At 36.5% G+C, this 17,306-nt stretch overlaps 1 protein-coding gene across 1 annotated transcript in view; it reads left to right on the forward strand.

Moving 5' to 3' along the window:
- The window catches only part of kcnh3 (potassium voltage-gated channel, subfamily H (eag-related), member 3), a 94,420-nt gene that overhangs the window by 59,632 nt on the left and 17,482 nt on the right, over positions 1 to 17,306 (forward strand). The window contains exons 8-10 of the mRNA XM_039682436.2: positions 3,436 to 3,813; positions 8,920 to 9,119; positions 11,806 to 12,055. Of these exons, the coding sequence (XP_039538370.2) occupies positions 3,436 to 3,813; positions 8,920 to 9,119; positions 11,806 to 12,055 (828 nt within the window). The remainder of the gene's footprint in view (positions 1 to 3,435; positions 3,814 to 8,919; positions 9,120 to 11,805; positions 12,056 to 17,306) is intronic.

Genomic DNA, 17,306 nt, shown 5'->3' on the forward strand with positions numbered 1-17,306 from the left:
AGCAGTGGGAAGCGACAAATGACTGTCTTTATGACTGAGTCATTGAATCAATCATTCAAATGATTCATACGGTCACTGCAGTGAGACTACTTTGATCTCAACAAAATTAAAAAAGTAAATTCAAAAGGCTTAAAATGTAAGTTACTCAATATTAACATGTTGCTTTTACTCACTCGTTTAATCGTGCTGTTGATCCAGTTACTGCACTCATGCCTGTGTAATATTGCTCAATCATCACTGAATCGAATCTTGTTCAGTGTAACGATTAAATTAAATCGATAGACACCAATTTTTAAACTGAATTGACAGAAACCAATGATTTGTGAATTGATTCAAAGATTCACACCTATAAATTGATATAATATCAATACATTTAAATGAACTTGGTGAGATCTATACGTGGCTTTGGCTAACATTTGGTGTTGAAGTCATACACAAAAGCTTCCTTAAAATATGGGTGTGTCCAACCTATTTGCACATATTATTTGAGAATTCATTAGTAGAAAATCCCCTACAATATGCCCACAGTCTCACACCATCTGTCATGTCTAATGAAAGCCAGTATGATTAGCCTTAGCATCAGTAGTATCCTCAGGTACATCTCAGCCTTGACTGACCCTACTGGCCAGCAGTTTAAATTTCATCCACATGTTCTCCTGAAAAGCAAGGATACTACTCCAGAATCCATTTTCTGCTGGTGTTGCCGACTTGCCAACAATATCACAAACCATTCCCTTTTAGCCAGCAATTAAATATTAAGCACATGAGGCTGTCTTGACACATTTAGTTTTGCTAGTGGAAATGGAAGTCTGTAGCATTCTGCACATCAGATGGAATATTTAGCACTGAAATACATAACACATCCAATGTGTAATGAGACTCATTTTTTTTTTTTTTTTTTTACAGTTCGGCTTTCAAATGGTGAATGTAGAATATTGTAAATGTTCTAGATTTGCAAAAAGCTGTTTTATATCTGGTGAGTACCAGTTTCAGATTGGCTCTTTACAGCTACAGTATTAATATTTGTGGAAACTTGAGATCGTGTTATTGATAGTAATGAAATATTGAAGTAGTTTTGAGTAGTGCTGTCTATCTTTGTTGGAAATGGGGAAATGAAAGAATGTAAATGGATTGGAGTTCTTTATCAATGATGAAAGGTTTCTCTGAAGGTTCCTCCAGGAGCTGATTGAACTCTTGTTGCTCTGCGCCTCTGTCTCTGTCTTTTTTCTCCATATCACTCACTTCACTGCCATCACCTCAGCAGAACACAGTTTTGGCTAGCTGCCCGGCAGACCTTTAGAGACTAAAGAGGATTTTCAAGTTGGCTCCAAAAATCCAGTGTCAAATTAGCAAACTTCTTGATTCTTTCTTAAGTGGTTTGGAGGAGAACACCGATTGCCCACTATTATAAAAATATATTATCCTTTTTAGTCTTGTTATTACAGGAATTTTAATATCCTATTCTTTCCCATAAATCTGCCTCATCCAAAACTGATTCAGTAGCCCTCTATTTCTGCTTGAGGATCCTGTAAGCTTGAAAGTAAGATTTCATGTGAACTTGTCCTTTGTTCCCTTCTGCAGTGATTTACAACCAAATGTAAGCTTTCTGGTCTGAGACAACATTTGTGTGTACTCTACACATTCAGGAAATGTAGAGTATATATCTTGATAGGCTGTTCTAGCAGAGGCATTAATGGTACAAATTAATTTTGGCGATGCTGCTTGCATGTTTACATTCGCGCTATTCATTCTAAAAGGTTGCAAGTATGTCAGGCACGGCTTGATGCTGTTTTTCACGAAATATTATGCACTCTGTCATCAAGTGCAATTGAATTGTCAAAATCTCAAATAATACAAATAGCGTGACAGAAAAGTGGGCATAAATCTCTGTGGTATCTGGAGGAATTTCTCACTAACACATCAGCTTCACCTAGTCAACCCACACACACACACACACACACACACACACACACACACACACGCACGTTGTGTTCATAATTATTTTTATACTGTTCAAACGGTATATTCTATCCATTAACCCTACCATCACAGTTTTTCATTTTCAAAAAAACATCATTCTGTATTATTCATAAGCAGTTTTCCTCATGGGGACCAACAATGTCCCAACAAGGATTATGGATATTGCCATCTTTGTTGGGACTTTTCCCAGTAACATAGGGTTTATCAGGAGCACACACACACACAGACACACACACACACACACACACACACATGCAAAATAATATCTATTTTACCTCTACATTGTTGATTGTTGGCAAGTTAATATGAATTCAGCTACTTAAAATATACATGATTTAATCATGGTTATTATTCTGGGCCAATTTTAACATTACTTGTTAAAAAGTGTAATTTTGAAAATGTATGCGAAACATTATTTAACTAAAATGAAATAGCTTAAGATTTAGTTACTTAAAATATTCTCAATGTAGGTCCTTCTTTAAATGCACATTATTCCTGCCAGCTAAAATCATTTCTACCGTATAAAAATGAAAACTATTATATGCAATAATATTAAGTATTAAAGCAATTATTTTACCTTGAGGTGAGCTCTTATTTGAGATACAGTGGGATACTGCTGGGACTACAATTAGTGTAATGGAGCAATTATAACACATTGGTGCAATTATAACATTTAACACTTACCAAATATTTCTCAATGTAAATATTTAATGGTACTTATTGCATACTATTAGTAGTAGTCGAGGTTTTAAATACTTTGTATGCTTTTTAAAAATCTGGTCAATAAGTGATATTGGTTCTGAAAGCAAAAGTGAAAGTGAGAGAAATGGGGAAAGTTAGAAAGCAGATAAAAAGCGGCCATGGACGCAGATAAGGATGTATTACAGACAACAAAGGGAAGACTTTGGATGTTATATGTCAGGAAAGGAATGACCAAGGTTTCTGGTGTTATGTGTACATGAGAAAGGTCTTGTAAACTGGAACTGGCCGCTGTGTACATAAATAACTGTGTGTCCTCTCAATCTTCTTTCCTTTTCTGACTTTTCACACTTCTCTCCATCTCCCTTGGGAGAGAGAGAGAGAGAGAGAGACAGACAGACAGACAGACTCCAAAAGAAGTTTCAGCCTACTGCTAACCAACTGATGTCCAAAATGCTTCAGGTTCAGCACCATGGACAGCGGCAATTGCTCTAAATCTGCTCAGTTCTGAGAGTGGCCGTGTACCCACTGAAAAACTTACAGGGGTGCCAAACCAATTACATTTTGGGTAGTTAGCGCCGAACACAAATGAAAAAATAAATAAAAATAAATTAGATTATAAAACCATCACCAAAACTACAATATTATAGATAATATTATAGGATTATAGATCATTTCACTGGCCAAAACAATTGAGTCTGCAAAATAGTAAATATAAAAATGTCGTCTTACATTTTCTCTTCCTCTTCATTATAGGCTGGTTGCATGAGCTGGGTAAACGCCTGGGCACCCCCTACTTCCTGTCCCCTCTTGCGTCCCTCATTCCTGATTCACTGCGCTCCACTATCTTGGATGGATTGGTGGTCAATTCAAGCCAGGGAAGCGGCACTGATTTAGTGGGACATGAGTCTGTGTGGAACTCGAGCCAATGGAACACAACAGGAGAAGGTCCGGTGGGCACTTCAAATGCCGGACAGACTGCAGCTGTATTGGGAGGCGGGCCCTCGATTCGGAGTTCATATGTGACGTCCCTGTACTTCGCTTTAAGCAGTCTGACCAGCGTGGGTTTTGGCAATGTCTCAGCCAATACTGACTCAGAGAAGATCTTCTCTATCTGCACCATGCTGATAGGAGGTAATTGCAAGAGAACACAGATTTTTTTAAATGATTGTGAGGTTTGGATTTACAGTATAATGATACTTGAAATTAAGTGTTCTTTTTTTTTTTTTTTTTTGATCAGCTTAATATATATATTTACTGTGCACTACTGTTAAAAAGTTTGGGTTGGTAAGATTTTTTTTTTTTTTTTTATAAAAAATGCATCTCATTTTCCTGTGATGGAAAAAATTCTGAAACATATTCTTAGCAGTCATTGCTCCATTCTTCAGTGCCATCTAATCTTTCAGAAATCATTCTAATATAGTGATTTGGTGCTCATTTGAAGAATTTCTTGCTGCTTAATATTTTATTTATTTATTTATTTATTTACTTTTTTGTGAAAACAATTTTCAGGAATTTTTTACTACTAAAAATCTGCTGGAGGTTTATGATAACAAAATAACAATAACAAAATAACAAAAAAGTAGAATTAGGGATAATCAATTAATTCTAATAAATTTACCAGAATTTTCTGAATACTAAGTAATATATGTGATCTATGAAACAGTGAATATTCAGATTATGAGTATTTTAAAATGTAATGTAATCTAATTAAGTATTTAATTTTTGGAATCTGATTATGTAATCCAGATTCAGTAACAGCAATGACCATTGACCACTGACCACTACCACAAAAAACTTTAGAAACATGATTGTTCAGTGCATATATAATATTCCTGCAATTACCTATTTATGCCAATATGACATACATTCAGTATGTCTCATGACATGTTGCATTGATTGTTTCATTGCAAAACAAGTGATTTGATTCAGTCTGTATTTGTTTGTCTGGTTTAAAACTTAATGTTTGCATATTTGTGTGTACTCTTAGTAAAAGGCTGCTTACGTCGAGTACTCTTAGCTTTTTTATGCTAACTTGACCGCTTGGATTCGAATGCCACAGAAATGCTACTTGTTATCTGCTGGGACAGCTGTAATGATTTTTGTGGCTGCATGTGCCCCATGTGGATTGGAGGGAGATGTTGTGACAGTGGACTGAATTTTAAGACATGTCCTCTGGGCCATGAAGAGAGAGACTCAGGCTTCATTGCACTTAAGAGGGGCAAATAAGGCTGGTTGAATCCATGCACACTCACATACATGCACACTGAATAAATCTGTCACCAATTCTAACACTAAGGGCCATTACTGTCACAGCCAGCTGACAGCGGGGCTTCTATAACCACACACACAGATCATACACACAGAGGGTATTTGGGGAACACTGATATGTCTTGGACTAAAAATTACCATAATTAGGTCAAACGACTGATCATTATTGACCACACAACAATATGATGTCCACCACTCAACCCTGAGGAAATATTTCTCAGATTATACACTTTCATAGCTTAAGCTTGCAAGGATTAGCTTGGTTCTTGCCTTAGACTTAAAATCAACATGGAATCAAAAGATAATTCTTGTTTTTAGGGGCCAAGCACCTTTTGAAATTGTTGGTGTTATTATTATTCTTCTTCCGCTGTGGAAGTCTATGGCAGCCCACAGAACCGCTTGTGGGATAGTAATTTGGCACACTGATAGAGGACAGTCTGAACGGTCACCATAGCAAATTTGGAGTCTCTAACTCAATCCTTGCAGCACCACCAACTGTCCAAAGTTGCACTCGTTTATGCTACGAACTTTTGAAGCATCATGACAATTTGTACATTTTGAAATCTCCGGAAAATATAATTTTTCGAACTCCTCCTATGCTGTTGCTCCGACTTTCCCTAAAATTAAGCCAGACCAGACGTGCCGACAAAAAGTTGTGAAATTTGTGTCGATTCATCAAACCGTTTTTGAATACTGTGCAAACTAATTTTACATAGTGCTTACTAAAACAGACGTGAGGCTGTATCTACGCAACGCTTTGTTATATTCAGACCAAACTTGGTACATCTAATCACAAACAAGACCTGAGGCAACATGCAGTGTTTAGGCCCAGCTCCACCTACTGGTCCAGAGATACGAAAAATGCCTATTTTTGCTTATAACTTTTGATTTGAATGGTTTGTCCAACAATCATGAAAGTGGTCTCGTTAGATTCAGGGCGTCGTGCCGAGTCGACTGACCATATCATTTTAAACCAATATCAGCCATTTTGAATTTTGTACCAAAATGCTGTATTTTATGAACGCATGATTGTATCGTTATGAAACATGGTTCATCAGTACGATGCCCTGAAGGAGCCTTAGAAGTTTCAAACCAGCGCTACCTAGTGGTAAAATATTTTTTTCAAATGCTTATAACTCTGGGTGTGATTGACTTATTTTCACGGGGGTAATCTCCATTATGTTCCTGAATCCTTGACGAGTCCAACAATATCAAACATGCTAGGTTTCACCTTACGGTTTATGTAACGTTGCGATTTAGCACTTAAAAAATGTTTGCCAATATCTTCAAAACCGTTGACCAATTGATTGTTCTCATTGTTGCAGTTGGTCTGAAGCTCCCAGCCGTGTTGGCATGTCTTATTGTTCTTTGCGCATGGCCACGATAATTGCTGCTATTGCAGTATTTATTTTTAATGATTTATATTTACTCTGATATCGTAATAGGGAAGAACAGACTATCGTAGCATCTGTTTCATACTTTGTTGTTCTAAACCATGAAGATGTAAAACATGGAACGATCAAAAGATGAATATTTAAAAAAATGTTTAATGTTTCATTGGTCCATACAATTAAATTCAATAGGGGAAAAAGATGAAACCAACTGACTTTCATTGAATGGAGAAAGAAAACAGTTATGCAAATATATATTTTTTTATGTTCCATAGAAGATGGAAAGTCATACAGGGGTGTGTTTCCCATACAACGACGTAGTTTGCTGATTCACTACCATAGTACGATGCATCGTTGGAAAAATCAACTATCACGACTGTTTCCCGAAACCCACTGTCGCAAAGTATCGTTCAACCACGTTGGTTTCGCACGTGGTGGAGTAATAATACTTTTAATGAAACTGTTTAAGATGCAATTAACGCTATATTTGTTTTATATAAATTACAGACATGTCATCTGAGGAATATTACTAATTGTTCTCAGTTATTTTGCTTTATTACCAGACTCAATATTTGGCTCGTTCTTACATAATAGAGCACGTTCGCACATGCGCACTCTTCAAACACGTTACTTCCAATCTTTTGACAAACTAAAAGACGTAAATTACATTTGTATGTATTCTAAATAAAAGACACCGGTTGTACTGAATGTCAGCTTGCTTATTTTGCTCAAAATAAGGATTTATTACGTCCAAATGTCATGCAATATAGAAACAATGCCTCTAACCACAGGTCGAGAGCTGTCGTTCAAACCACACAACTTTGCGATGCTGTTTGCGAATGTTCGTTGGAATGATGGTTTCGGGAAACACCGACTCGTTGAACTATGCTGATAACGATGGAACTTGCGACCATAGTTGGCAAACGATGCTTTCGGGAAACGCACCCCAGGTTTGGAACAATATGAGCGTAAATGATGATAAAATTATTATTTTTAAAGTGAAATTTCCCTTTAAAAATTTCTTCTAAAATTCATTCAGAGAAATAAAAATAGAAATAAGTAAGTAAGAGTATAGCGTGATAAAATTGATGCGATACCACTTGTTTAAGTATGTTTGATTTCGTTACTGGCTGCACAGTTTGGGACTCAAGAATAAACAGAAATTCAAGAATAAAGAACAAGTCTTCATATAATCATATAATCTCACTGCTGAATTGAAGAAACAATTCAGCAAGATAACTCTTTTTGTCCTTGCCACAGGAATCAGGTGAGTGAACCAGGATTTTAATTACTCACATTCATTTTGTAGCCCTATTTGAAGATTTTCATGGATTTCAGCACAAACCTCATCCAAGCACTCAAAAGGCACATAACCAGGTGCAGCCACTTACTCTGAGTGCAGTTCTCAAACAGAAGAGCAGCGTGCAATTTCCGCAACAATGGAAGACACTCTCCAGACACTTCATGTAGACACTCTCCAGTCTATTTACACTTATTTACACTCATGTTGACAAAGTTCACAATGTTAAATAAATAGATGATACAGAGTTTGGTCGACAGAGTAACGCTGAACAGAATATATGCAAAGGAAAAGAAAAACACTGAAAAGATGAACAAAACGGATTGAGCTGCAAACCAGCATGCTGTCAATGTCAACTAGGTAAACAATAGAAAGAAAACAAGCAGGAGTAAGATGCTAAATCTTTCTCACTATATGACTAAATGAAAATGCCAAAATGCCAGATTAAAATCCATCTCTGGTTAGATCGGGTGAATCCAGTCACATGTGGAGATCACAAAGATTGGAGATTGCATTTGTCGCATAAACCATGTATTCTGCATTCTGTTGCACAACAGGTGAATGACATTGCAACGTATAATGGATTTCAATTGTGTTAGCTAGGTGTAATAAACACCACGTGTAAATGACAATCTGCCTCTGGGGTAATTTATATGACAGTGTTTATGACAGTCCCAGATGAACTATTAACATTTTTGGCCATTAATTTACATGACAATGCTGATTTGGAGGCCTCATGTGCATACTTTACGTGTTCAGTATTGCATAATGTTTCTTTATGAAGTGACAACATGGCGGATGTAGTACGTCCAGATTACAATCATACTATACACATTCATTCTATATAGAACATTTACATTTATGAACATACATCATACAAATTCAAATGTGTACTACTAGCGCAGTCTCATCCCAAGACACAACTGACGATTTTGACCATATGTCAACATCTGCCGTTTTAGGGTACCCTTTAACGTCAGTTAGATGACGTTATCTAATCCTAACCCTTCCCCAGACCTAAACCTACCCCATCACCTAACTGACGTTACAAGTAAAGCGTCTGTTGGATGACGCCCCAGGATCGACATCTAACTGACGTTAAAGGGTACCCTAAAACGGCGGATGTTGACGTATGGTCAAAAGCATCAGTTGTATGACGTCTTGGGATGAGACTGTGTTATACCTACTCAGAAGACAATTTTGGACACACTAAATGTCATGGATAAAACTCATTAAATAATCACTTGAAATGTTTGTTTGTTGTTTGTCTCCTACCAGCACTCATGCATGCCGCGGTCTTCGGTAACGTGACGGCCATTATCCAGCGGATGTACTCACGGCGCTCGCTCTATCACACTCGAACCAAAGACCTCAAAGACTTCATCCGTGTGCATCGGCTGCCCAAGGCTCTCGCGCAGCGCATGCTGGAGTGCTTTCAGACGACGTGGTCTGTCAACAACGGCATCGATGTCAGCGAGGTAGGACTTTCAATAATCTGTGCACACACATGAATACATTGTCAAAACAATTTTCCTAAATAATTATACTGTGAGTGTGTGTTGTCATGTGGGTGTTAAGATGTAGCTGTATGAGAGCTGTTCTTATCTACTTATTGAACACTTGTGTTTTCGAGTAGGGCCTACGAGGTAACACTTTATTTGAAGGGGTGTGCATAAGACTGACATCATGACATAACACCTGTCATGAACATGAAGGAGTATTTATGAATGATTATGACTTGTCATTAAGTGTCATTCGGTAAATTATGACACTTTTAATGTCTTTTTTATGACAACTTGACATTAAAAAAGACAAAAATGTCTTGATTATGACAACTTGACATTACGTGAGCTTAGAATTATAAGGTTCTATCTCCACTTTTGGTCGAAATTGAGTTTTTGACATAATCTGATCCATTAGGTGTTTATTAATGCCTGTGTGGTGTTATTTTTGTAAAAAAAAGATTAATAGATAAAGCTATAATAGAAAATTTTACTACATTACAGTTTTGCCAGGTGGGATGTAAAAACTTTGATGCTCAATATCTCAGAACTACCCTAAACGGAGATAGAACCTTATAATTCTAAGCTCACGATTAACCAAGAAATCATTACCTGTCAACCTGTCACAAGTATGTCATAACAGGTCTAATTATCAAACTTAAATAAGTTATTTAGCTTTGTACCCTGTCATATGTTGGTTGGTTGGTTTTAACTTTGGTTGTCATGACACCATTTTAACTGTGACATGAATATTTTACTTGTCCTCAAGTAAAGTGGAACACATTGTACTAGTTATAAAGATGTCATTAAGGGTTATTACACTGTCAAATACTTTAACAACAGTGTCATTAATATTTCCACTTACCTCAAGTAAAGTGGAACACGTTGGACTAGTTGTGATTTCCTGGTCAATGTCAAGTTGTCATAACAAAGACATTTCTGACTTTGTTAATGTCAAGTTTTCATAATCAAGACATTTTAAACAATGTCAAATTTGCAAGTGTCATAATTTACCGAACAACTTACCGAAGTGTCATAATTTACCGAATGACACTTAATGACAGCAGTCATAAACATTCATAAAGACTCCTTCATGATCATAACAGTTGTTATGTCATGTTTATGACAGTGTCATTACAGTCGTATGCACACCCCTTCAAATAAAGTGTTACCGAGTAGGGATACTTTTTTTTTTCTTTTTTTTTCCAGATAACAGTTAGTGAAAGAGTTGTTTAACATTTAGAAATTATCCAAAAAAAAAGTTGTGGCCGTGGGTTTGCCGTTGTTCTGTTGCAAAATTTTGACATGTTTTATTAAATTTGTGTGCAATTTTCTAGCAATAAACATTAGATAAACATCAAAATTAAATGTAAATAAAATTAATAAATATTAAATAGGATTTGTAAGTAATGATGCCCTTGAAATTTACTATATTTGTGGTAGGTGCCTCTTCTGAAGTTTCTCCTCTTCTATACATTTCTATAAATATACATTTCAAGGCAATAAGCACAATTATATTCAATATTCCATGACTTCCAGCAGAAAATTTTAACATTTACAGAGAATGCATTTTGCATTCATCATTTCTCTAAGACTATTGCTGTGTCCGAATGTATAGTGATGATTATTATACCCTATATAGTCCACTTAATGTACCCCAGAATGCATTTTGAAAAGTAATGTACAACCGATGGTCACTAACCCAAGCCCATATACAATCATGCATTGCGCTGATCGTAAAAATAAGTTATAATCATGTGTGGAGTAGCGCATTATAACAGAAACGGCCAGAAATGACTTTTAGTTTTTAAATTTTGGAGAAATAAGCTCAATATAATGTAATGTATTTATTTAAAAAAAAATCTATTTAGCCCAGAGCCAGCTCGGCACCTGCTGACAGATGATGTAATCAACGGCGCTGAGAGATTATCGAGTAGTGTTCGAAAGTGGTGTTTCTATTTTGCTGGTGAGCTCACTAAATAGTGCTCTACCCCCTACCCCCTAAAATAGGGGGTAGGGAGTAGTGTTTTGAGTGGAGATTTCGGACACAGCATATGTGAATGTTACGCTTAATAATAGGAAATGCTGGATCTTCCATTGACCTGTAGCATTTAAAAATATAGGAAGACTAATAAACACTTGGAATTAAATATCATGCTCATAGTATTATATTTTATGCAATTTTTAGCTTCTCTATGCAACAGTTGGTTCCAATTCGCATTGCAGATTTGGGCTTCTTGATATTAATGATGTGATTGGATGGATCTGTCTAAGATTAGAGTGTATTATCCTTTTCTATTCCTTTTCCACTTCACCATGCTCTCTTACTATCTCTCATTCTGTTTCACAATCTCTCATCTCTTTTATCATTTGCTTTACTTTCTCTTTCCACCCGACTCTCGTTCACCATCTCATCCATATCTGCCGTGCTCATAAACAAGAGATTCCATCTTACACTCACAATGGATTTAATGAGTCCAATTCAAAACACTCATAACCCACTCTCTCTGCTTTGATATCCAATGTAATATCCAAAGTCCAAGTAGAAGACTGATCTACAGTTTCTTTTCTGCTGTTGTGTTTTTGATAATCAAACGTAAATTAAAAAAAAATGCTTTTTAAGAATGAGAAGTGTAATTAAAATATCTTTGTCCTTTTCCAGCTTCTGAAGGACTTCCCAGATGAACTGCGGGCTGACATTGCCATGCACCTGAATAAAGAGCTGCTGCAGCTGCCTCTGTTTGAATCAGCCAGTCGAGGGTGTCTGCGCTCTCTGTCGCTCATCATCAAAACTTCTTTCTGTGCTCCTGGGGAATTCCTTATTCGCCAGGGGGATGCTCTGCAAGCCATATACTTTGTGTGCTCGGGCTCCATGGAAGTGCTTAAGGACAACACTGTGCTGGCTATACTGGGTGAGATTACACACAAACATTACTATATACAGACAATCCGCCTCAATGAGGAAACAAATAAACAAAACATTGTGACCCCTGTGACTTTTTACATAATGACATAATGAAAGATTTGCGCAGAAATTTGCTCTGGTTGTGTTTAAGAAATGCTTGTTTTTAATAGATGACACCCCACTCCATTTGGTGCCACTAGTGGCGCTAAAAATACACATATTTTAATAAAAAAAAATATTTATTTAATAAAAATCTTTGAAATTAAAACATAACAATTACATTCAGACTCCAATGTCATTTGTAACACTACAGCTATAGTGCAAAGACATTTCTGGGTGTCAGGCACGCTGGCTTTTAAATGATAATTTCACAGCAATTTCAAAACCCATTTATATTTCTCCTACCTGTCACTATTAATTGTGCTTCCTCTGTGAGATTGAGACAGGCCAATACAATAAAAACTGCCTACACGCACACAGATCATCCATAAATATCATTGTATCATTTATGACACAACTCAGATATTATAAATAAGCTAAATAATGACTTTTTTAAAGCACCTCATCAAAGAAACACACACTCACTTGCTCAGCGGATCTCACCCTCCCACTATCTGTAGCTCTCATTGTTCCGAGGGAGAATTCCCATATAATTTTCAAGTCTATTGAACAGTAACTATCCCCTCCCCCCTTTACACAGGCACAATCGGCGCACTGGCTTCATTTTCTCATTAAGTGTCTTCCTTTGTTATGCATATTAATGCATACATTATAAATGCATTGGATTCTGCTACTGTTGATGATGTGGATAAGTACAGTTTCTTTCATGACATGCCAAAACAAACAAGCTCAGTTCCAAAATCTAGAGAGCTGCCTACCTTGGCAACTAGTACCTTCTAAAGGTGCGGTCACATTTACTGTTTTTGTAAATGTATTCTGTATTCAGTCAGAATAAATTCATTTCAATAGAAATCTGTTTCAACAAGGGTGAATTGGGTGGTATATATTTCACTATTAACTGTTCAATAACTACTATTTGTAATGCTTCCTGGAGAACTACTGAAAAAGTTTCATAATTCATGCAAAACTAATCAATAACCAATGCAGAACAAATGACTAGCACTACATTAACATTTTAACTGCTACTGTAAACAAATACACAAGGTTGTTTACATTATCAAAATGTAATAGCATAGCAGACTTATTATTTGGGAAAGCTGTTAAATTGGCCTATGCTGTCTATTTTTCAACTGAATAATTTTAAAGAAATGGATTTTTAAATGCAATTGTCGGGACCTTACTTGTCCTGTGGCCAATTGTCCAGCATTCCTCTGGACTGGCATTGAATCACTAGTCATGGTGAGTACTGGATCTAGTTATCAGCCACCGAAATATGACATACTAATAGTTAGTTCCAATGATCTTCACTTTAGAATACAGATCCAAATAATTAGTAATTCCCATTGAAGGATTACCACTTTCATCTGTGCGCTATTACTTACTAATTCGTTAATCAGTGTTTCTTTTTAGTTAATAGTAGTTACGATTGTTAATAAACTTTTTCACTGGGAAGCATTAAAAAATAATAGTTATTGATCAGTTAATAGTGAAGTACCACTTTCATCTGTGCACTATTACTTACTAGTTCGTTAATCAGAGTATCTAGTTAGTTAATAATATTTACTAGATAGTTAATATTGTGTTACTCGTTGGATCTTGTGTAGTTATTCATTAACGAAGGAACCATATTCTAAAGTGTTACCCAAATTCCTCTTTTTTTCCCCATGAGCTATATGTTGCTTTTGAGCAATTGACTGACCTTCCTTCGCTTCCTTCGCCAATTAGCTGGTTGAACAGCCCATTTTCACTCCCAAGGCGTCACCTAACTGACGCCTTGGGAAGCATTTGGACATGCTTCAATATCTGACGCTTTAGGCGCCCTTTAGCGTCAGTTAGATGACGCCCTAGGATCGCGTGTACCCTACCCCCACCCCACACCTAAACCTAACCGCGTCCTCTAACTGACGCTTTCCTTTAGCGTCAGTTAGATGACGCCGTAGGATCGCGTCATGTAAGTGACGCTAAAGGGCGCCTAAAACGTCAAATATTGAAGCATGGTCAAAGGTGACGCCTTGGGGTGAGAATGCGTTGGGTTGAAATATGAAGCCTGCATCCTGATGTTACCTTGTGCTTTCATGCCATAAGAGACATTAGAAATCCAGCTCACATGTACTTGAGTCTGTGATTGCTATTCCATGCACGTGACACTAGTTTCACACTTACATTCGCATTACCAACATTCTCTCGAGTCTCTCTGTTCTTTAAAGTTTATGTGAAGGAAAATGTTGACACAAAAAACAGAACACTACGGCATAACATGCATACCTGCAGGCAGATCTAGTATAGCCAATTTAATTTGAGTCAAACGTGAGTTAACAGAGGTATTTTTGTTTAAATTTTGGAAATGTGTGAATATCACTGCACTGGAAAAGGTCAGTGCTTTTTATGGTTTTGTAATGCTTAATGAGGGCAGGCAGCCCGGATGTGAAACCATGAGGATTGATGATTTTGTAACCTACAGTATGTGTCATTTAGCCTACTGTTTGCTGCAATAACCACCCTGTAAGTTACTTTTTTATAACAAATAAGAATAATCTGAAATAACGTCAGCGTAAATGTCTTCTTTCTTCGGCAAATCTAGTGATATTACACAATGCACCCTGATATGACGTCTACAAGCTAAACATTTAAACTTTCAATAATGCTAAAATATACAGTTCATTTAATACAGTGTTGGCAGGGATTTGATAATAATACATTTAGATATGATTATTATTATTATTATAACTATCAATTTTTATTAGATTAACTTAGAATAAATTTGAAGCCAACAAAGATAATGCCTGCTGGAGAAGCATTTATGCAGTGATATCCGTGTGACTACTAGCCCCGGTCTATATTAAAATTGTATGATTTCATGAACAAAAAAATATCTGTGCCTCATGTTTTATAAATGTAACACATTGCTAAAATTGTGAAATAATGTCTGCATTGAAAACAGAAAAAAAAACATGGCTCTCTGTAGTCAACCAATCCATAGCCTGCATCAGTGATAAAATGCCTTTGCTGATATCCTTGCCTTGTAACTATGAGCTGAATTTACATAGGACCTTTCAATGTCATGCAGCACTAATCAATTCGCTTCAATCCCATAGATAAAAACACATAATAGAAATGATAGGAAAGAAACACATGTAAACACAAGCAAATTGAAAAAGAAAGAAAGAAAGAAAATATTTGGTTTTATTTTAAATATAGAAATCATTGTCATAAATAGATTCTGTTGATGGGTAATTTAATTAAATGGTGTAAAAAGTATTAATGAGAAATGTACATACTGTAGCTTAAAGGCCCTTCAAAAATCCTACTGAGAAGCTTCTACAAGTATGATAACAGCAGGCAAAACTGCCTTCGGCCAATAGCAGTAGGATTCTTCATAATAAGCTCCTCACCTAAATGTGAATGATTGCTAAAATACATATTTACATGCACTTTTATTTGCTTTAAAGGAAATGGTTCACTCAAAAAAAAAAAAAAATTATCAAACTTAATCATACGACTTAATTAGTTCCCTCGTTTTAGTCATTTATAGCCATGTTGAACTAATTTTTTCCCACAGTTTGATTTAACTAAAACAAGGCAACAAATTTTTACAACATGGCCATGATTTAGTAAAATGAGGGGACCAAGAATTATATTGTGTGCACGATTTACTTACAATGACAGCCCATTCTCACCCCCAAGGCGTCACCTAACTGCCGCATTTGACCATGCTTCAATATCTGACACTTTAGGCGCCCTTTCAGACCTAAACCTAACCGCGTCGTCTAACTGACGCTTTCCTTTAGAGTCAACCCGGTTTCATCCCAAGACGTCATATAACTGACGTTTTGGGACGTCTTTTGACCATACGTCAATATTCGCCTTTTTAGGGCTCCCTTAAACGTCGGTAAATGAGGTTATGGGATCCTAACTCTACCCCAGACCTAAACCTAACCCTAAACCTAACCCGTCACCTAACTGACGTTAAAGGTAAAGCGTCAGTTGTATGACGGCCCGGGATCGCCATCTACCGACGTTTAAGGGGGCCCTAAAAAGGCGGAAATTTACGTATGTTCAAAAGACGTCCCAAGACGTCAGTTATATGACTTTTTGGGATGAGACTGTGTTATTAGAGTCAGTTAGATGACGCCGTAGGATTGCGTCATGTAAATGACTCTAAAGGGTGCCTAAAACGTCAAATATTGAAGCATGGTCAAAGTTGACGCCTTGGGGTGAGAATGCGTTGACAATGAGGAAAAATAAGTAAAACGTGCTGAAGTATTAGTAAGTTGTGAGAACTTATTGTTAAATTGTGGCCACGATATACATACATTTTTTCCCCATGTGTCATGTATGGGGCTCCATACCTTCAAAGCCAAATGTTAAAAATAAATGTCAAATGAATAGATATTTTAGATTAGCACAGTGTTTGTTGCTATCATTTACTGTACGAGTCTTAATATTTGGGTTTTTCTTACACATGCACACAAGGAGAACCTCCTTTATTTCTTTATAATCCAAGAATTGTTTTCATAATCATTATCTTCTCTGATGCACCAGACCGTAAGGGCCAATGTTATGGGCAATTGCTGTCCTGTCCTCATCAATGCAGCACTGTCTCAGATATCATTTGTTTGCCTTTGAGGGTATTAGGACTGTATTTCAATTAACACATCATTTCTGTATTGTTATATTAAATTTTTTCTTCTTTTGTCTGAGCATGGACCATATTTGAATAAGGGTAATGATTTGTACTAGATTACATGTAGACGATAGCAAGCATTATTTATATATAACATTTATTTACATGTTGCCTTAAATGCTGCTTCAAAGGGCAAAAACTAAAAAAAATCAGATGTTTACAGTTTTCCCATCATAAATAAACTTTTGTCATACAGTCCCTGTTGTTAATCTGGAATAAAGGCTCTCAAAAGGTCACGATAAACGATGAGCCGAGCTCTCGCTGAGCTAAAGGTTCCTGTGTGTGTGTGTGTGTGTGTGTGGTTCTCTTTATCTCCAAACGCCTGGACTCTATTGCTCTGATCAAATCAAATATTGGCGTGCTGCTAGGCCTCATCCATCTCTCTCTCTCACACACTTAATAATTGATGGCTAATGCCTTATTAATGTACTTTGACTATTAATACAGGCTGACA

This window comes from Pimephales promelas, chromosome 7 (genome assembly GCF_988280905.1).
Source record: "Pimephales promelas chromosome 7, fPimPro1.hap1.1, whole genome shotgun sequence".
Lineage (NCBI taxonomy): Eukaryota > Metazoa > Chordata > Actinopteri > Cypriniformes > Leuciscidae > Pimephales > Pimephales promelas.